Source organism: Chrysemys picta, chromosome 5 (assembly GCF_011386835.1).
Source record: "Chrysemys picta bellii isolate R12L10 chromosome 5, ASM1138683v2, whole genome shotgun sequence".
NCBI lineage: Eukaryota > Metazoa > Chordata > Testudines > Emydidae > Chrysemys > Chrysemys picta.
Genome location: NC_088795.1, coordinates 40,714,071 through 40,735,651, shown reverse-complemented (window position 1 = coordinate 40,735,651; position 21,581 = coordinate 40,714,071). Strand labels below are relative to the sequence as shown.

The window sequence follows — 21,581 nt, the reverse complement described above, 5'->3', positions numbered from 1 at the left end:
GTGGATAAGGAAAAGTTATTTACTTATTCCCATAATACAAGAACTAGGGGCCACCAAATGAAATTAATAGGCAGCAGGTTTAAAACAAATAAAAGGAAGTTCTTCTTCACACAGCGCACAGTTAACCTGTGGAACTCCTTACCTGAGGAGGTTGTGAAGGCTAGGACTATAAGAGCATTTAAAAGAGAACTGGATAAATTCATGGTGGTTAAGTCCATTAATGGCTATTAGCCAGGATGGGTAAGGAACTGTGTCCCTAGCCTCTGTTTGTCAGAGGATGGAGATGGATGGCAGGAGAGAGATCACTTGATCATTGCCTGTTAGGTTCACTCCCTCTGGGGCACCTGGCATTGGCCACTGTCGGTAGACAAGATACTGGGCTAGATGGACCGGTCTGACCCGGTACGGCCGTTCTTATGATGATCAGCTGAGATTACAAAATTCTATGTTTCAGATTTTAGCCAAGAAAATGTCACTACATGTTTATTGGGTACATAAGAAAAATTACTTTAATTTCAGAGATGATGCATGTTTTCATAAGTAAAGGGGTCGGGTGACTGTGTCTTACTGTGTACATACCTTGGGGATCCACTAAAGACAAAGGGCAGCCATGTGCTGGCCTTCCTGATGACCCTTCCATTAAAATGATAACTGTAAATAGTGTCACCGCATTTAAAAGTCAGAGCTTGCAAAGGGCAAGCAAATGCACCACAATCACAGACTCTGGTTGCCACATCTGCCTAAAGGATATACTGCACTCAACTTGAGGTAAATACATTTTTTCAAGAATCTTTTTAAACCAGCTCCTCTTTATAATATTATGGACCTTGTTTGGTAATCCTCTTGTATGTAACTCTTGTTCATTATAAGAGTGGAAAAATCATTCAAGAGGAGCTATCTCAAGGCCAAATTCTGCAACCTGGGAGTTTAGGTGCTTGATTCCTTGCAGGATTGGGTCTTTGTGCAGTAATTCTGTTCTGAAGATCTCCATGTTATCTATTCCAAGTTTTCATTGCTGTTTCTCAATCCAGTACCCCAAGTTCTCTTTCCAGAATTCTGTTTGTTCTGTCATATCTTCAGTTTCCAAGGAAGTTTCCCACTATAATCAGGCACATTGGCAGTCATTGCTGTACCATCTGTATGGGATAAAGTTCTGTACAAACTGGACCTTGTAATACTGTTACTGAATTACAAAAGCAGGGTTTTTTTTAGAAACAGAGACACTCTATAATGTGCCAACAGCTTTGTACCTCTCCACATTTAGAGGGTGGAGGGAGTGGAAACTCTAATTAAAATACCAGTATGGATGGTCCATGTGTCCCAAATTTTACACGCCGACACTGTTGCCCCATTAAGATCAATGGTACTAATCACGTGAGTAGAATCACACACGTTTGTAGTGTTTGTAAGATCCTGACTTTAGTGAGTGACTAGGATCATGCATGTATTGGAAGTTCATTATATATTTGAGAAGTGACATGTGGGTATGCAGTTAAAACTGTATCAAAATGTATGTGCTCAAGGGGCAAAATTAAGGTGGCATGTTCAACCTAAACTTTGTCTGACTTTTGAGTATTTAACTGTGCAAGCTTCAGTGACAATACTTGGGTGAGTAAGGATCATTCAGGAGAGTAACAGTCTGAACATTTAGGATCTAATCTGGCATGCTGAGACTGATAGGCGTTTTGCCATTACCGTCAATAGGAGCTGGATTGGAGGCTTACTCCTTAAGGTTTTTTTGTTTTTGTTTTCCTTCAGTATGACTTCCCCTTATTTTGGGATAAAAATAAATAAAATGGTCAAGCTCAATTTTTTGAATATTTATTATCCAACCAAAGTTGGATGTGAAATGTTTAAATTTATTGGTCAGAGTTGCAGCTGGCAAAAAAATGTTGGTTGAAAATTTTCTGTTGAAAAATGGCCTTTTCTTTAAATGAAAATTTTCACAGGTTGAATTTTTCCAATTTTCATTTCCCCCTACTATTTTTCTGTCCATTTTTTGTTTTTTAGTCTTCTTCCTCTGAACCATCTGAGGGATGGCCATGACTGGAGATGGGATATTGGGCAGGGTGAGTGGGCCAGGGTTCGGAGGTTGAATTGCACATTCTCTCTCTCTCAGGTGCTTGGATGGCTGGTTCTTCCTCACATGCTCAGACTCTGATTGTCATATGTGGGGTTGGGAAGGAATTTCCCCCCAGGTCTGATTGACAGTGACTTTTTGTGTATGTGTGTGTGTTGGGGGGGCTGCCTTCCATACCCCGGTGCCACAGACTATCATTTGCCAGGATTATCTGGATAGCTCTCACTTAATTCCCTGCCATTTCAGGGGCCTTGGGCATTGGTACACCTCAGTCCCTCTTACGTGCCACTGGGAGGGAATAATAGTCTAGTTGCCTGTGATAGGAAATCAGATGATCTGGTGGTCCCTTGTGTCCTTAAACTCTATGACATGAAAAGGATGAAGTATTTGAGATTAGTGTAGTCATAATTTTCAGCTTTTATGCACTGAAAGCTATGTCATGAGTAATAATTTTCTGCCTTATTCAGCATCATTTATTTGATCAGAAATATTGCTTTTTTTTATAAGACACAAGTATTAGTGACAGGTTTCAGGGTAGCAGCCGTGTTAGTCTGTATCCGCAAAAAGCACAGGAGTACTTGTGGCACCTTAGAGACTAACAAATTTATTTGAGCATAAGCTTTCGTGGGCTACAGCCCACTTCTTCGGATGCATAGAATGGAACATATATTGAGGAGAGATATATATACACATACAGAGAGCATGAAAAGGTGGGAGTTGTCTTACCAACTCTGAGAGGCCAATTAAGGAAGAGAAAAAAAACAAACAAACCACTTTTGAAGTGATAATCAAGATAGCCCAGTACAGACAGTTTGATAAGAAGTGTGAAAATACTTACAAGGGGAAATAGATTCAATGTTTGTAATGGCTCAGCCATTCCCAGTCCCTATTCAAGCCTAAGTTGATTGTATCTAGTTTGTATATCAATTCCAGCTCAGCAATTTCTCGCTGGAGTCTGTTTTTGAAGCTTTTCTGTTGCAAAATTGCCACCCGCAGGTCTGTCATTGAATGACCAGATAGGTTAAAGTGTTCTCCTACTGGTTTTCAGTGTTATGATTCCTGATGTCAGACTTGTGTCCATTAATTCTTTTGCGTAGAGACTGTCCGGTTTGGCCAATGTACATGGCAGAGGGGCATTGCTGGCACATATCACATGGGAGATGTGCAGGTGAACGAGCCCCTGATGGTATGGCTGATGTGATTAGGTCCTATGATGATGTCACTTGAATAGATATGTGGACAGAGTTGGCATCGGACTTTGTTGCAAGGATAGGTTCCTGGGTCAGTGTTTTTGTTCAGTGATGTGTGGTTGCTGGTGAGTATTTGCTTCAGGTTGGGGGGTTGTCTGTAAGCGAGGACAGGTCTGTCTCCCAAGATCTGTGAGAGTGAGGGATCATCTTTCAGGATAGGTTGTAGATCTTTGATGATGCGCTGGAGAGGTTTTAGTTGGGGGCTGAAGGTGACAGCTAATGGTGTTCTGTTATTTTCTTTGTTGGGCCTGTCTTGTAGGAGGTGACTTCTGGGTACTCGTCTGGCTCTGTCAATCTGTTTTTTCACTTCAGCAGGTGGGTATTATAGTTTTAAGAATGCTTGATAGATGTCTTTAAACTACAATACCCACCTGCTGAAGTGAAAAAACAGATTGACAGAGCCAGACGAGTACCCAGAAGTCACCTCCTACAAGACAGGCTGCTGTTACTTCATTTCTCCCAAATCAAATATACTGATCCACTGTAACTTGCTGTAGAAAAAGTAGGATAAAATTGAGCAAGAAATGCTTCCCAGTGGTTATTAGGACTGGAATTGCTATTTTCAACAGCCATTGCCTTGTTTGTTTGTTTGTTTGTTTAAAAGGAAGACAGTGATATTGCTTTGGCAAATTCCCCATAGAAAGAAAGAGAGGAACAAAAGAATAATAAAGGCACCTCAACTTTTCTTCATTTATGTAGGACAGTCTTATAATATGCATCCAGATATCCTCCAGTCACACAAGCTGAAAATTGTTCCACTTTACTGCAGTTCTGTAACCATATGGGAACCAATCCTGTCTGTGTTCTGTGCACATCTAAAATTCCTGCTGAATGACCTGCCGTGGGAGTGAGTTACCAGTGACCCAGGGCTGCGACGGCAGGAGGGTGCAGGTTGGGGGGGGGGAGAGAACCCAAGGCTGGGGCAGCACGGGGGTCCGGTGAGGAGCCCAGGGCTGGGACGGGGGGCAGCCAAAATTTTTTTTTGCTTGGGGTGGCAAAAACCCTAGAGCCGGCCCTGCCTGCGGGTGGCAATTTTGCAACAGAAAAGCTTCAAAAACAGACTCCAGCAAGAAACTGCTGAGCTGGAATTGATATGCAATCAATTTAGATACAATCAATTTAGGTTTGAATAGGGACTGGGAATGGCTGAGCCATTACAAACACTTAATCTATCTCCCCTTGTAAGTATTCTCACACTTCTTATCAAACTGTCTGTACTGGGCTATCTTGATTATCACTTCAAAAGTGTTTTTTTCCCCCTCTTCCTTAATTGGCCTCTCAGAGTTGGTAAGATAACTCCCACCTTTTCATGCTCTCTATATGTGTATGTATATCTCCTCAATATATGTTCCATTCTATGCATCCGAAGAAGTGGGCTGTAGCTCATGAAAGCTTATGCTCAAATAAATTTGTTAGTCTCTAAGGTGCCACAAGTACTCCTGTGCTTTTTGAAGATATTAGTGCTTAAGTCTCAGTGTTGGCTGGAAATGAACAACACTGAGTTAAAGAGAAGCAGGTGTTTCACTAAATGTATTATTTTATGTAGTATTGTGTAAAAAGGGTTGGTCCCTTTAAATAATTATTATTGCTTGGGGATTGTTAACTCATAGTATTTATTACCTTTCTCTTCTGTTTTGCAGAGAAATGGTCAATGCATGGTTTGCTGAGAGAGTTCATACCATCCCGGTTTGCAAGGAAGGAACCAAAAACCACAGTGAAGATTGCTCTTGTCCTGCTTATCAGACCACCCGAGCTGAGAGCCCCAACCCTGGGACACCAGCAAGGAAAATCTCTGCTTCTGAATTTGACAGGCCTCTAAGGCCCATCATTGTCAAGGACTCCGTCGGAACCGTGAGTTTCCTTTCTGGCTCTGGAAAAAAGGAACAGATGCCTCTGCAATCTACAAGGATTGGGACTGATGCAGGGGATCAGTGCTCAAGGCTCTTAGAACTAGTGAAAGATATTTCCACTCACTTAGACGTCACAGCCCTTTGCCACAAAATTTTCCTGCACATCCATGAGCTCATAGCTGCTGACCGTTATTCCCTTTTCCTGGTCTGTGAGGATAGCTCCAATGAGAAGTTTCTTGTCAGCAGGCTGTTCGATGTTGCAGAAGGTTCCACCTTGGAAGAAGCTTCAAACAACTGCATTCGCTTGGAATGGAACAAGGGGATTGTGGGACATGTAGCAGCCTTGGGCCAGCCTTTGAACATCAAGAATGCATATGAGGTAAATATGGTAATTTTGTGTAAGTAAAAAGAGGCCAGATCCTCAGCTAGTGTAATACATGGAGTTCATTGGAGCCAGATTGATTTACACTAACTGAGGATCTGGCCTCAAATATCTCTATATAAAATATATGCACATTTGGCTACATATGATGTTTGAGGAATGGACGTTTGAAAACTAGTGATGGATATTTGAGAGTAAGGGTCAAGATTTCATCCTGACCTTAATCAGGTTTCTATTTCTCCACCCACAGTTATTTGCATTTCTAATTCAGGTCACTTAGAAATTTATGATTTTGATAGTACCAAGAAATTGGGTATTTAAAGTGACTAAATTATGGGAGCAAATAATTGTTTGCATTTTTAAAAATAAACATAGGCAACATATGAAAATCTACTTCTAGGAATTGTATAAATGTTAAGGCTGCATAACTCGGCATAATGGGATGAAACTGAGCAAAGGAAAATGTAGGCTGAATATCAGGAAAAAACCCTGATAATAAGATACATTGGGCTGTGGAAAAGTCTCCCAACTGAAGTGGTAGAACCCCTATTACTTGAATGATTTAATCCTAGACTGGACAACCTGGAGAACATCCTATAAGAAACAACCCTGCTTGATAGATAAAGCGGGTTTTGTGCATTCAAAGTTAGGGATAAGGGAAGAGAAGGGATCCCAAGTGGAACAAACACTGGAATTTTGACTTGCAAATTACCACTTCTAGTTGGTCATCACTTCATCCTCCTGAGTGGATTTTTTGAGGATGTGTGATATTGCCAAACAATGTTTTCCAGCAACAATACATATAAGGGTGATATAATCTGCTTTAATGGTCATTGTTCATGAAGACTCTGATAAGTATTTTCTGGATTTGTGCCTAAGTATATATTTCTCTTTAAGCACATGAGATCAGTGGGAGTATTCAAGTGCTTAAAGCTAAGTACATAGCTTTCCTGGATCAGGGTCATTGTACTGAGCTTGAAATCAAATATTGGTGAATTAATAATCTTCCTTTTAAGAACATTTTGCTGCATTTTAGTGAGATGATTAAATAAAATCAGTGTTCCAGAATGATACACCATTTAAACAAACAAACAAACAAAACAACAACAACCCCAAAACCAAACTCAAAATGAAAAGGAAAGAAAATGAATCTCATTGCACAATTTATACCTGGAATTTTTTGACTGTCTGTGCTAATTCTCATTGCATTTCATGTAAATACAAGGGGAATGATTTTTTTACTCATGGTACATAGTTGCAGACGTATACCAGTGGGCCTGCACTTTAACATAATTATGTTACCAAATGTGAAATTAGGATTAAGGCTGGGATTCAAAGGAGCCTTTTATGCTCCTTTGAAAATCCCAGCCTAGATGACTATAACTTTGGTTATAGCAAAAATGTTATATTGCCAGTGGAGTCCTTTTCAGTGTTTCCATCTTTTTGCAGTAATAATAGGGATTTTATACATACACAATACATATCAGACTTTATATAGGGTGTTTCTTTTTCTTCTGGCCACCTGCCCTATGCCTCACAGTCAAGACCATTCTTCCTGTACAAGCACTAGCTTACCTCAAAGTTGTGGTGGCAGAGGAGCCCAGAACCAAAAGCTCTTTCTTTTAAGTTCCTATCCTAGTAGGTATTCCTACAAATGCCATAATGCTTAAAGTTTGCCAGCTCCCTATTGGGCTGATTGCACTGAATGACTCAAATTGGTGGTGAGAATTTATTCTGATTGTCAATGACTATTTTTAGGTACATTACGAATAAGTCTTGCAGGAGCAACAGTCAGTTTTAGAAAATGGTTATTTTTGCATTAAAGCTGCTTTCTGAAGCTCATGGGCTTGACTTTTCAGTGAGAATGGGAGAGAGATTTAGAAAAGCTTGGGAGCTTGTCAGCCTCCTCCTGCAAACACTTTTCAACACTGAAAAGGAAAAAAAGTTCATTTCCGATGTTTTTGGTGTATATTCCATAAAAGCCCATTCTCTGACTTTTTTCTCAGATGGGCTGTTATTCATTTTAACCCCCAAATGGAAATCCTAATCCTATTAATAAGATTTAGCCACGCCTGCCAATCTTTTGGAAATTTCCTCTGAGAACAAAAGATGTACTAAAAATGGTTATGCATGAATATCTAGCCTGGACAAACAGCTGTTCCTAAGCTTACTGCATTTTCTGACATTTGTATTTATCCACAAGTGTTTATATTCCTCATAAGCAGTTTGTTTTGTATAGTATTGCTAGAAATTCACTCGGTCAGTAATAACTTATATTTACATAGTCATTGTCTCATAATGGAAACATTGTGACACTGGGTAACAGTTAAGACAAATGCTATAATTCCTCTATGGTCCTATAAACTGGGGAATTCAACAAGACATTCTTTAGTACTTAATTCCACTTTTTCCCCCATCAGGATCCCCGATTCAATGCAGAAGTTGACCAAATCACAGGATACAAGACTCAGAGTATTCTTTGTATGCCAATAAAGAACCACAGGGAAGAGGTAAGTTGCAGTACCTGGATCATCTTATACAGTAGCATTTGTAGCTCTGTTAATTCCTTTAAACACAGTAGAAAAAAAACTTTTTTTAAAATGTCCTGTCTGCATATCATTCCATGGAGTAAAATTTTATCTTTTCTACTTTATTTATGTTAACCAGAGTTGTTGAGAAGAGCTTACACACAATTTTTGTTTCTTTTAAACAATGTTGTTTCTATTTCCAGTTACGAAAAGGATTCTGCATTTGTTATACACCTAAAACTCCCAGTTCACTTCAGTAAAATCAATAGGAGTTTTGTGTGTGGAAGAAATGCAGGAACAAGTTGTAAAATAAATGAGATTCTTTCAAACTATAGCTGCTTATCATGTATGTGCTACTATTTTTAAACATGTAAAATACATGCCAGTTGTGCCCAAATAACTTCAGGCCTAATTACAGTCCCACTGATTGTCATGTAATAAGCCATGAGAAGGGACTTTTTCCTGCAGAAACATGTGATTATCTTATTTTGAATGAAAGATGATCTTCCTTTTCTCTCTTTTCTGAATCAAAGATATCCCTCAAATGTTGTTTTACTGTGGCTTTTCACAATGCATATAAATCTTATCTTTAGATGATACTTTTCAGTTTTTACCACTATGTAAAATGGTAACCATAACATTCTACCAAACACCTCACAAGTTTAAGATATCGAGCGGGGGCTCCCTTTCATAGACCCAGGGCAACATTTTCAAAATTATGTACCTGAAGTTAGCCACCTGTATCCACATTTTAAGTACCTACATAAAAATGGCATGATTCAGAGAATCTGAGCACCCACAGCTCACATTACCCTTAATTGATTTACACTGGAGTGCATGAGATCAGAATCAGGTCTTCAGTTTCTCTGCACAGCTCTCCCCTCCAGTCTTGTGTCACTTCTCACAGCAATACTCCTTTAAGGTCTGATCCTGCTACAACTAGAGTCAAGGGAGTTTTGTCATGGACTTCAAAGCATAAATAAAGTAGGTCTCTATTGGGTGGCAACAGCTAAAACACTATCAAGAGGAACTTAGAAAATGAGAAATTAAGTGAGGAGTGACAGAGTGATCCTGGTTTCCTTCTCACACTGGTGTAATTCAGGAGTGACTCCAACTAAGCCAATGCAATTACACTCGTGTAAAATTAGTGTAAGTGAACAGAAAATCAGGCTCATTGTGTTTTTATGTATTGCCAATAACTGAAAGAGCTTCTTGAAGCTGGAAGGAATAAGATTCAATTTCTCAGGATGTTGGCACAGCATAGGCTAACCAAGGAGTGCCCCAGAAATTTTCAGACAGGGATTTGCTGTCCACTAAATCTTCCTTTTTCAGCAGAGTTCACAGTGTGTGTCTAATTAGTTCACTCTGTTAAAAATTGCTCACAAAACTGATTTGAAAATACCCTTTTCCCTTCTTTCTAACCCTTTCACTCTCCCAGTCCTGTTGTGTAAGACACCAATCTCTCATATTTAACCCCAATTCTCATTTTTACCTTGATTTATCTCATTCATTTGGGTCTGATGGTCCTGGTTGACCCAATGATTAAATGTGGGATCTCCTACATCTGACTTCTGTTTCAAAGTGTTGTTTCACTGCTCCAGGTCTCATAAGGAAAGTGTTTCAAATTTACAACCTGCCACCTCACACTGAACATGAACATGATCACTGTTCTCCCAGTCAGACATTGCTCCCACTTCAAAGTTCCTCCGCATGTTAATTGGCAGTAGCTGCAACTGGCCATGAGCCAATCAGTGAGCAAGCAGAATGTTGTGTGCAGTGACTTCTGGCTGGGAGAGTGGCGCTTGAGGTATGATTGATGCAAGATGGAGGGTCTATGTTTTGTCCAGGTCACATGTTTTATTTATGTGCATTGGAAAAAACACAAGAATACTATAAGCCAAGAACTTGGAATCATAAATTCATGACAAAATTCAGCTGGCCACAATACATGGGTGCTTGCTTCTTACTCTGGTCATACATATGAGAGAATTAAGTATAAGTATTCTCTGCTCATATATACCAGCACTGACTTGTTGGGCTGAATGAACCTGTAACTGGCAATTTGCAGATCCTGAGAAAAATCTTAGCTGGGTTTCCCCTCAAAGCACAACAGGGGTTCTAGATGAAATAAAGCAGGCACCTCTTTATTATGAAAATAGAAAACAAACTGACAGATTAACAAATTGGTGAAAGCTAAAGGAGAAAGGGGGGAAATGAATTGTTACTCCTATATGCTGTAAACTGGAAGAACTATGGAATTTCTCTTAGGGGACTCTTTTGTTATTTTAAAGTCTTTTACCAGAAGGTTCTCATAACCCTCACTGTAATGCTCTGCTGACACTTTTCTGGAATGAGATTTAATTCCATGAATCAACCCCTCAATTACCATCTGCTTTCAGCTGGTTTTTCTACTAAAAGCATCTCCCACCCCAAACAAAGAAACCACCGTGGTTCCTCCAAGCCTCCCCAACCTAAAAAACAAAAAACAGACCAAGCCTTTGTAATGATATTGTATCTAGCACGGGGTGGACAAACTTTTTGGCCTGAGGGCCACATCGGGGTGCGAAACTGTATGGAGGGCCAGGCAGTGAAGACTGTGCCCTCCAAACAGCCTGGCCCCCGCCCCCTATCCGACCCCTCCCACTTTCCGCCCCCTGACTGCCCCCCTCAAAACCCCCCACCCATCCAACCCCCCTGTTCTTTGTCCCCTGACTGCACCCTCCTGGGTACCCTGCCCATAACCGCCCTCCAGGACGGCACCCCCTATCCAACCCCCCTTGCTCCCTATCCCCTGACTGTCCTGACTCCTATCCACACCCCTATCCCCTGACAGGCCCCCCGGGACCCCACCCCCATCCAATCCCCTCGTTCCCCGTCCCCTGCCCCCCCCGACTCTCTGCCCCATCCAACTGCCCCCTGGCTGCCCCCCAGGACCCTCTGCCCCATATCCAACCCCCCCAGCCCTGGCCCCCTTACCATGCAGCTCAGAGCAGCATGTCTGGAGCCGCGCCTCCCGGCCGGAGCCAGTCACACTGCCGTGCTGCCCTGCATGAGCGCGCCGCCCAGAGCGCTGCCCGCGCGGCGGCATGGCTACGGGGAAGGGGGGACAGCAGGGGAGGGGCTAGGGGCTAGCTGCCCGGCCAGGAGCTCAGGAGCTGGGCAGGACGGTCTCGCGGGCTGGATGTGACCCGCGGGCCATAGTTTGCCCATCTCTGATCTAGCAGCTAAGGAAAACTGCTTTAGTGCAAGATTTCACTAGTCACAGTCCAAATATGTAGCCAAATATGTCTCTGAGACACATCTGAAAATAAATACTTAGAAAGAGAAGCAGGTCTTTTCTACCTTGAAATTTGGCCCCCGGAAAATACGTATGATACATTTGTTGTTTGTTTTATATTATTGGTATGTTTAAAGCAAAAAGTTAGCGTTTGATCTGCAGAAATATGAATATCAAACCGCTGGGCCAGTTAGGGAATGAAGATTTTTCTGGTAGAGATGAAAAGTAGGCTCAGATTAGTCTAAACTTCCATGTGGAGCCTGAGCTGAGGAGCCTACTTAAAAATAACACAAGATGAGAAATAAGCTCTTCAAGAAGCAGATCCCATGGAGAAGGACTAATGAAGGACTGTAGTGGTCTTACCAACAAAAAGCACCATATGCAAGAGCAAGAACCTCAGTACTTCATAGACACACAAAGAATGGAAGTAGCTCTGTTAATAACAAAAAGTAAACTTTTATAAAGCTTTTTTTCTACTTATTAATTATAGCTGAAAGAGCCAATAGAAACTAGGTCTATCAGGCCCAGGACTGGAAAACACTGCTGTATGTACTCTTCAGGCTCAGAGCAATGGGAGATTTACATAGTGCTAGCTCTGTTTGTGACAAGCTCCTATTTTCCCCATGAAGAATTACAGATGCAAGCTGGCCAATCTTTGAGTTGGACTTGAAGGGTTTTGAAGCAATATCTGCAAGCCACTCCTGCACAATCTCTGGTAACTAAATGGAGCCTCTGTCCCATCCTACAGAACAACCATTGCCACATAGTTTGCTTTGGCATTCCAGAATATGCCATCTGATGTTTATAACTATTTAGAAAAATCAAGAGAGAAGAAAGATGAGAAACCTCACTTTTACGCTACAAAGGGAAAAACAAACAAACTTGCCATGAGTGAAACCATTTCAAACTATATCTATGTTTAAAACTGTCATACAGTGACTGCAAAGCCATTTGAAACATGCCATTTGGTTCCTTCTGGGTTTTTTCTTCTGGCAATTCTCTAATGACAATAGATAACTCCATAACCTGATACCCTCTTAGTTTATGAAATCAGCCACACTTACTATGAAATGTAAGAGAAAACACACACAACTCTAAAATTGACTGAATTTTTATCATCAGTGGTACTGTGACCACTAGTAAAAAGTTGGTATTAGCCAGCTGTTACCATATAATTACCATGGTTATTTCTTGTTTTATTTATAAGGGGAAACTGTGGTGTCTGTTGGCCACAACTGTAGCTGTAGATCGGGGTGGCACGTGTGCCGAAGGCGGCACGCAAGCTGATTTTCAGTGGCACTCACATTGCTCTGGTCCTGGCCACCGGTCTAGGGGGCTCTGCATTTTAATTTAATTTTAAATAAGCTGCTTAAACATTTTAAAAACCTTATTTACTTTACATACAACAATAGTTTCGCTATATATTATAGACTTATAGAAAGAGACCTTCTAAAAATGTTAAAATGTATTACTGGCATGCAAAACCTTAAATTAGAGCGAATAAATGAAGACTCGGCACACCACTTCTGAAAGGTTGCCGACCCCTGTTGTAGATCTTAATTATTTCCAGTTCAGTGCTACAGTGCATTTTCAGGAAGCAGGATTGTTAAAAGTACCTTCCTTCTACTGAGAAGATAGCTCGTTCATTTTGGTTAGGAGAGCCATAACACAGCCTTCCAACATTCTTAATGCACCAAGAGTACTCCTCACTGTAGGAGAGACGCCTACACCTATATTCCCAGGGCTTAAATTCTTATAGAGTATTTTCCAGTGCCCCCCACACCCCGTCCAACATGCTATAAAAACTCCAGGGGGTTGAAAATATTTACCGGAGCTCTGCTCCGGTCAGCTCCAGATGAATTTAAGCCCTCTGTATTCCTCTGTACATGTGCTGTTCCAGATCAGCCATGATCCAGCAAATAACTTAAACACATGCTTAACTTTGAAGCCAATAAGACTACTCACGTGCTTAAAGTTCAGGATATGTTTAAGTTCTTTGTTAGACTGAGGGTCTGATGCTCAGCTTTATGCTCAGCAACCTTTAAGCAGTATCTTTCTCTGCAAGTTTAGTTCAGTGGGAGTACACTACCCAACATGAGTAAGGATGGCAGAATCAGACTCTTAATGTTCTGTCCCAGGAATGGGAGTATGGGATAACTGCACATTTCATATGTGACCTTGGACCAAGTCACTTCTCCTTTTTGATCCTCAGCTGTAAAATAGGTATAATAACACTTCTTTACTTCAGAAGGGTGTTCTAAGTTATTTAATTTATTAATATTTGTAAAGTGTTTTGACAGCTTCAGATCAAAGGCATCGTATGTATTATACGTGCAAAGTATCACTTATCACAAGCTAACTGCAGTGAACAGGCAAGCTAATACCTTGTAAACTGAGATTTCATGAGTTATCAGCAAGAGAGAACAGCAGCAGGAGCCCTGGGATGGTGGCAGCCCAGAACCTTGATCTCTATTGACTGCATAGACTGAGTCTCAGAAGATTTTTTCCATCCCTGAGGTACACCTTTGGTCCTCTAAAATGACTCCTAGATGCCTAAGAACACAGGAGTGTCACTGATTTAGCCTCAGGCACCTTTATGCTTGAAGTGAGTGGGTTCCAATCGCATTTGGTTTTGGATGGATTCATAGATCTGAAAATGGACTACAGAAATTGCTGTAAATCGTCATCTCCACTTCTGACCACTTCTCCATCTAATTTTTCAGACTTGTATATGACCATTATAAAACCATTCCTTTCAGAAACATCCTGTAGAACTGCATAGTAAATTATTTTTGTGTGTGAAATTTTGTGGATAGAATTCTAAGTTAAATTCATGGTTGGTTTAGAAAGGAGATCATTCTCTATTAAATTCTATAGACTGTCTACGGTAACTTCTATAAAATCCTATTTTGGTTTCATCCTTATTAACTGTATATAGGATTTTCTCATATGGGAGCTTTGAGCTGAATTAACTCCCAAGCCCTGAGCAGGAGTACATGAGATTCAACTTCCTGCTGGCCTGCTAGGTGAATGTTTCATTCTGGAAAAGATCACTACAGTTGTTTGGTTTAATTTTGTTTTTATTTTTGCCTGCTCTTCTGTCACCGGGAAGCGCTTTGCTACAAATCAGGGGTGCTATGCTTTTTATAACAGCTTTTTTGTTGTTTGTTTGTTGCTGTCTTGCTGACTTTTATTTTTATAAGGCTTTGTCAAGGGCGTTAATGACAATCAACCTGGGAAGGTGGTTCTTACCTCCTTCCCACGACGTAGACATAGTTGAATTATGCTTATGCCCTGATGTTGATGTTGCCTAATGAGCACCTGTACATCTTGGCACTCCAACAGTTAGCTAAGGCACATTATGGTGAAGAGCATTAGAAATGAAAGTGTTGTTAGTTAAAAGCTAGAGTCTGTAAGTAAATATCTGAGCAGGACTGCATACTTTTGTAGCCATTAATCACGCTCAGCCTCTGCAGGGATGAGGAAGCAGAATAAGCCTAAAATCACACAGGCCATAATTTCATATCAGTTGCCCCCCCCCCCCCGCCCTTTTTTTTTTTTAAAGCAGATAGTGTTGAATTTCCTCCTTCTGTCACCATTATTTGGTTTAGTGAATCATCTTTCTTCTGGTGCTGGCTTTATTGAATCATTAAATCTTCTCAGGAAGCAAAAGAATGTTCTTAAAGTCAGTGAAAAGGAAGTGACTGTGAAAAAGGGCACTGGCTCTCTTTGAAGTAGCTTTCACAGAATTAGGCCTGAGAGTGGCGTGTACAAAAATGCAGCAAGAAGCCATCCAGATAAAATAAAATTCAGAACACAGCCATCAGCACTGAAGAAATGTCTGCTGTGTTCCATGAAATCCTGGGGGGAGGGGCACTGCCACTGGTAGGTATAGAAGTCAGCTATCCATTTCAAACAGTTAGTGACTGTGGTGGCCTCTGACAATTAAGGGAAAGAGAGAGAGAGAATTCCTTTTATAAGTTGAATCAAGCCTTATGAAAGGGAATAGCTGACATTCCTGGAGCCAAAAGCCTTCCATCTATTGAACAATTAGCAACAATAGAAGCTTCCCCACACTGTGCAGCTATGCTTTGGTGGGAGGAAATGAGTATGAAGGGCGGTTATTCCTATTTATTTCTTGATCTCCCTTCTGTGACTGGTGACAAGGGATTTGAATTACTGCCAGTTGTGAAGTTGCATTTGTTTGTGGTGTTGGGTTGTCTCCTATAAACTGGAGAGACGCTACCAAAACATGTAGCCTCTGATCTAATAGGAGTATTTCCATCGACTTTATTGATAGCTGGATCAGAACCTTAGGTCCCCCCTCCCTGACACACACACACACACACACACACACTCTCTCTCTCTCTCTCTCTCTCTCTCTCTCTCTCTCTCTCTCGGCCAGATTCTGATCATAGCTCCTACATACTTCTCTAGTGATGTGTGAAGGGACTGCAACAGTCTGGGGGATAATTCCCCTTATATAGAAGCTGCATAAGGTTGGCACATGCAGTCCTCTGCTTCCCTCCCTCACCACCACAGCATAAGGGCTGTGCTGGGGCTGAAAAAGGGAATAACGAACACTCAGCATTGCAGCCCATTGGCAACCATAGAGTGGCTGTCATAAATTAGAGGTTTTCTGATGCAGGTAGATTGCTTGTTATTTCAGTCCTTAACGCTCCCTGTGTCTCAGAGCTTCCAGTCCTAAATTCTTCCCTGCCAACTTCTGCCTGTCATTCCCCATCCCCGCTCTTTCTAAACCCCATCTAAACCCTCACTACTGGGGCTCTGGGAATACAAGAAGCATACAGGACGTTTGTGTGGGCACATTACAAGAGTAACAAGAAAATGAAAAATAGCTAACTTGGCTTCTGTTGCTAAACTATTCAGCTTTCAACCCTGTTCACACATCACCTGCTTATTAAAGAATTAAGAAAGGTAAAATATTGGGCCTAAGCAACAAGACATTGTCTAATAAAACATGTTTTCTTCTTGTTGCTGATTCTTTTACACCAATGCAGTGTCTTCACCAGCTAAAAAGTGCTTGAATGTCTGTGGATTGTTAATGTTTGCAGCATCCTTCAGGGCTTACAGAGAGCAGTAGAGGAATTCTATAGACCCCAAATATGCTAGGTGCAGTTTGGATTCCACTCTTCTAATACATGCAATTCAGGCAGGCTTCCCATTTTTTTGTGTTCATAGATGCATAGATTTCAAGACCAGAAGGGACCATTGTGATCATCTAGTCTGGCCTCTTGTATAACATGGGGCATAGAACTTTCCAAAATAATTTCTAGAGCAGATCTTTTAGCTGTATATCCAGTATCATTGTCACAATCACTTTGGGGCTAGATTTCCTTCAGGTGTAAACTAGCCTAGCTCCTTTTGAAGTCAATGGAGCTAAACCAATTTACACCAGCTGAAGATCTGACCTATTTTCATTTATGATTTGCTTGCAAGAAATTTTTTTGAGGTGTTTTGGTTTTGTACTAAGCTTAGATCTCTCTAAAATACAGATCCTATAATCTTCATGACCTGCGTGCTGTCATGTGAAGCACATTTGTCCTAATTACCTAATTACTCCAGAGACTGGAACAGTTTTATATGTCTCTTCCTAATTGCCTGCCTGTAGGAATATTTCCCATAGTTATATAAGTAGCTTATCCACCTGAATTTTTTTTTCTCATTATTGTCACTGGGCCAAATCTCACAGAAATCAGTACAGTTTGTTGGAATTTGTACTGTTGTCAATGAGGTCACAATCCATTTATCTTGTATGTAGAAATGGCAAACACCTCTCAAACATCTTTAAACATTTACAGTGTCACTGAACCAAAAATCGAACCAAAAATTGCTAAGGTTTGTCATCCACTTCGAATTTTTATCATCATAAGAAAAGCCATGAATTTCTAACCGTTTTATTCCTTTTTCTTTTTTTAAACACCTATTAATGAAGGGCTTTACAGGGATCTAAAAAGAGCACAAGTTCTCTTGGTATGCATCCTTCTCTCAGTAAAAGAGAAATCTGCAGTGCTAATGAGAAGAGACTAAATGGTCTTTTTAGTATATGCTAACATAGTCCTTTTACTGTTTCCTTATGGCTCTTTAAGCACCACAAGCTTTCCTTTCATAGAGGAAAGGTGTTTACACAGGATAAAAGTGCTCACCTTTCGGATGCCTCAGAGAGCCTGTGAGCTCATTAAAATTGTCTTAGCTCCTGTGGTTCAAAGCTAATAAAAATACAAGAAGGCCAGTGGTGTGAATAAAGACCTGAGCATCAGCCAGTGTGCCTGTAGGTTACTGCAAGAGCATGTGAGGGGGCTAGACAATTTACTTACTGTTCAGAGGCTGCAGCTGTACTTAAGGAAAGCTGCATCTCAGTACAGCAGTGTGAATGCTCATAGGATAAGGGGCATCGTTCATTGTGTATAAATAGGGTTGCCAATTTTGGTTGGATATATTCCTAGAGATTTCATCACATGACATAATTTTTATAAAGATTAATCTTTTAATTCCTGGAGAGTCCAGGCCAATCCTGGAAGGTTGGCAACCCTGTGTATAAATCATATGCACATTCCTGTTCCCATTGAAGTCAATGGGAGTTTTGCTGTATGGAGAATTGAACCGCATGGTCCTTACAATAAAATCTTTATTTAAAATGGACATTTTTCAGTCTCTAGCTGGTAGTGGCCCATCCAAAACAATGACCTGATTTGTGACACTGATATTTTGGGAAGGCTCATGTGAGAGACTTTAAATTGTCTTCTCTCCCATTAAGAGAAAACTATTTTTCCATCCTCCTTAAGTACTGGCTTAACAGTTATAACTTTAATGAATAACAGTTAAACACAATTCTTCAGACATGTGCACAGCAAAGTTCTTCTGATGTTGTCTGTACTAAAAGCAGGATGGAAAATACCATTGTTTTAACCGTTCACTGGACTTTACACTGCTAGGGTCACAAATAATGCCGTGTCTCTGGAGCATGGTCGTGACTCACTGCAAATGTGCCAAAAATTCTGAATTGAATTAAAAGCATAATTTCAAATAAACCGCCGTGCTTCTCACTATGTAACTTTTCAGATTCTCATGCTCCTTCTACACTGGTGAGTTACATAGTCATAATTTGCCACCAGTGCAGCTCCACCGCAAGTAGCAATGGAAAGGTAGGGCAAATGTGATCCAGCTGCTTTTAGCGTGTCTCTGAATAGGATTTGACACCGTGATTAAGTTCCTGGATCCTGTCCTACTCTTCAGCTTCCATTCTTGTTAAATTTGCTCTCACTGGTGGAGCTGTATCAATGTTAATTTACAGCTATAAAGTGTTCTTGTATAGCAAAGGCTAGAGCAAATTTTACTTTTGCCAGCCCTTTTAGGTCACAGTTCTTGGTTGGTGTCAATTGGCATAGCTGCCTTGAAGGCAGTGGATCTGTGCCAACTTATACCAGCTAAGGACTCAGATTCCAACCTTATCTATCTAATAGGTGCTCTATGAAAGAGACTGATTTATTGATTACAGTGCCATATAAAATATGGGGAGGGTAAAAGGGTGTAGGAAAGATACATAGATCTATATTTATATTGTTCATAATAGTAATAAATATAATATGAATCAAAGGACTTTTTTTAAGTGGAATGGCAGAAGCATTAAGTAGAACACCCTTTGGGCTTGATTCTCCTCTCATTTACAGGGTAAATCAGGAGAAAACCACTGAAACCCCACTGTTTGTCTTCAGAACCCATCTTTCCTTCCTATTGGACCCTGCTGTTAAATCACTAAGTTAAACTTATGACACTGCCATCTTTCATGTGGCAAAAGATCGTGAGCTCATCTGCACAATAGTAAATGTAGGTTCAAGAAGAAGCTAAGCTAGTTTGTGGGATGGCGCACTGTTTGTCAGCACACAGATAGTTGTAATAATTGCAAGGGGAACACAGATAAATACTGTCCAAGTGAATAATTTCTTTGGACAAATATTCTCTATCTTCACATTTGCTCCTGTGAAAGTCTGTGTTTAAAATCCTTTGTTTTTGTTGGCTTCTGTCACAGACCCCAGTTTCTAAAAAGGATGTCCATGTCCTTCATCTGAAAGGGCGGCTCTAAATTGGTCACAAATTGTGGACTAAGGTTCAGAGCAGCCCTGCAATTTCATTTCTGCCCAGGCAGCAGAATCACACCCTGCAGCAGAGAGCTGGAGTCAGTGCTAAGCAGTGGTCTGATTTCCACCCTCATCTGTGTGTGTAGTTTAGCCAGTTGCTGGCTAGATGGATTTTTGGTGGATAGGAAGAGTTAGAGAACCCATGTGCAGCTTACTGCAGCAGCTGAGAAACAGCTTTATATGATCAGAGGATACATACAGAATGGGGAACAAATAAAGAGAAGCAAATAAAACCAGAGGGGGAGCCATTACAAAATCCAGGCTGGGTATAGGCAGTAGGCCTGGGCCAGATTAAAACTCAAAGTGAATTGCTAAATTTTAAGGTGGGGATTGTATCTGAGTTTCCTTTGGGTACTAATCCATTTAGTGATTTATAGATTGATAAATGGAATTAAGTTTTGAATTTTCCCTCCCTCAGCCTTTTGAATCCCCATCCTCAGTTTGAAAGTACGTGTGTATGTGGGATGGGGAGACGGGTTCCCGCCCAAGACCAAACAGAAATTTGAGCCTTTATGTCAATTGCATGTGTAAAAGGTCTCTGTGATTACATTTTGTTACCCTGAAAGTGCAGCTACATTGGAAAATTAGGCCCTCAATCCCTTGGGCATGGTAAGAAATAATAGATCAAATCCTGGCCACTTCAGTGTCTGCTTTGCTGCTAGTCTGTTGGTTCAAAGCAGCCAAAAGCCCAATTTAGCCTCTCTCTGAGAATTCCCCTGGCACAGGCCTCAGGATGGGGGACAGAAGGTGTCATCCTTCCACCTTTCCCAGCCTCAGACTCACAGCAGAGCTGTGCCAGATTATGGATCTAATCTAACAAGTATCCCATAGAGGCAGATGACGGCAAAACTGAACTACTGTTCCTTTTGTTTTACCCTTCCTTTGAGGTAGTTTGTTCAAGTGGGATATTCCTGCATTGACCCATATGGTGAGAAATACATCATGCAGTTTTCACTTGCCACCTGTATTAATTGATAAAAATTGCATTAGCATTTAGAAATAAATTCAATTTTCTTCAGCTCTAGTGCTGCCTACAGAATGCTGTTAGTCAAAGAGTGTCTGAACATGCCCCGGGAGGTATTCGGTGGGAGGTGAGAGCATTCAGCACCCCCAGGAGACACGCTGTGGCTTGTCGAATTACTTAAAATTTCCACCATGTTTTGAGCAAACACTCTGCTCTTCCAGGTTCATTCTGCACCTTTTATCTAAATAAGCACACTGCAGCAAAGGGTCACTTTTGGGGCTGAATTTCTTCTCTCCAGTAGGTCCCAAAAATATGAGAAATTCAGATCTTAATTGACTTCCCTGGAGGATTATTTTCTGTATTCTAAGAAGTAAAGTTTTAATCTCACCATTGAGAGAAAGTTATATTAGAAAACTTGAAATCAGAAATTCCCCTTTTTTGTATACAAAAAAGATTCAGTTAGGAATTTAAAGTAACTTGAAGTTAAACAAGCTTTTATAAGAGTTCATCCTAGCGGGAAATACAGCTGGTCTGTTGATTTCTGTAATCATTTCAGAGATTACAACAGAAAGTATTTTTCTGGTTAAAGCAACAAGGAGTTTTTACTATCTGGGGAGTGACATGATATATGCAGATTATATGATATGTAGAGGATCTTTGTTATGTGAGGCCAGTTGGATGTTCATTCTAATGCCTTTGATAAGACAACAAAATATCTGAAAGTTAGGACACTGGTTATGTCCAGAGCTCTAGTGAATAAGGGTATCAAACATGGACTTAGGTGACCTGGGTTCAATTCCTAGATGAGTCATAGACTTTCTCTGTGGCCTTAGGCCTGTCACTTATCTATCCTGTGCCTGAGTTCCCCATCTGCAAAATGGGGTACTTCCCATGGCAGCTATGAGAGTGTAATCCATTAATTGTGAGGTGCCCAGACACTATGGTAGTGAGGTATGTGGATAGAGTGCAATATTCACAGTGTTAACAGAGGAAATATATCTTTGTTAGGGTGCCTGCTTAATATATTTTTAGGAAAAGCCTAACTTTTAAAAAATTCCTTAGTTTGAAGAATAAATGTGAATCCAGTAAGA

The 21,581-nt window shown here is 40.7% G+C and overlaps 1 protein-coding gene across 10 annotated transcripts in view; it reads left to right on the top strand.

Annotated features, from left to right (window-relative positions):
- The window catches only part of PDE5A (phosphodiesterase 5A), a 198,610-nt gene that overhangs the window by 120,253 nt on the left and 56,776 nt on the right, over window positions 1–21,581 (top strand). For 9 of the 10 annotated variants that reach the window (XM_042842380.2, XM_005290290.5, XM_005290291.5 and 6 more), the window contains exons 2-3: window positions 4,971–5,559; window positions 7,983–8,072. In XM_042842380.2, the coding sequence (XP_042698314.2) occupies window positions 4,975–5,559; window positions 7,983–8,072 (675 nt within the window). In that variant the 5' untranslated portion in view covers window positions 4,971–4,974. Of the gene's footprint in view, window positions 1–2,010; window positions 2,070–4,970; window positions 5,560–7,982; window positions 8,073–21,581 lie in introns of all 10 variants that reach the window. The other variant, XM_042842379.2, reaches the window with a different exon arrangement.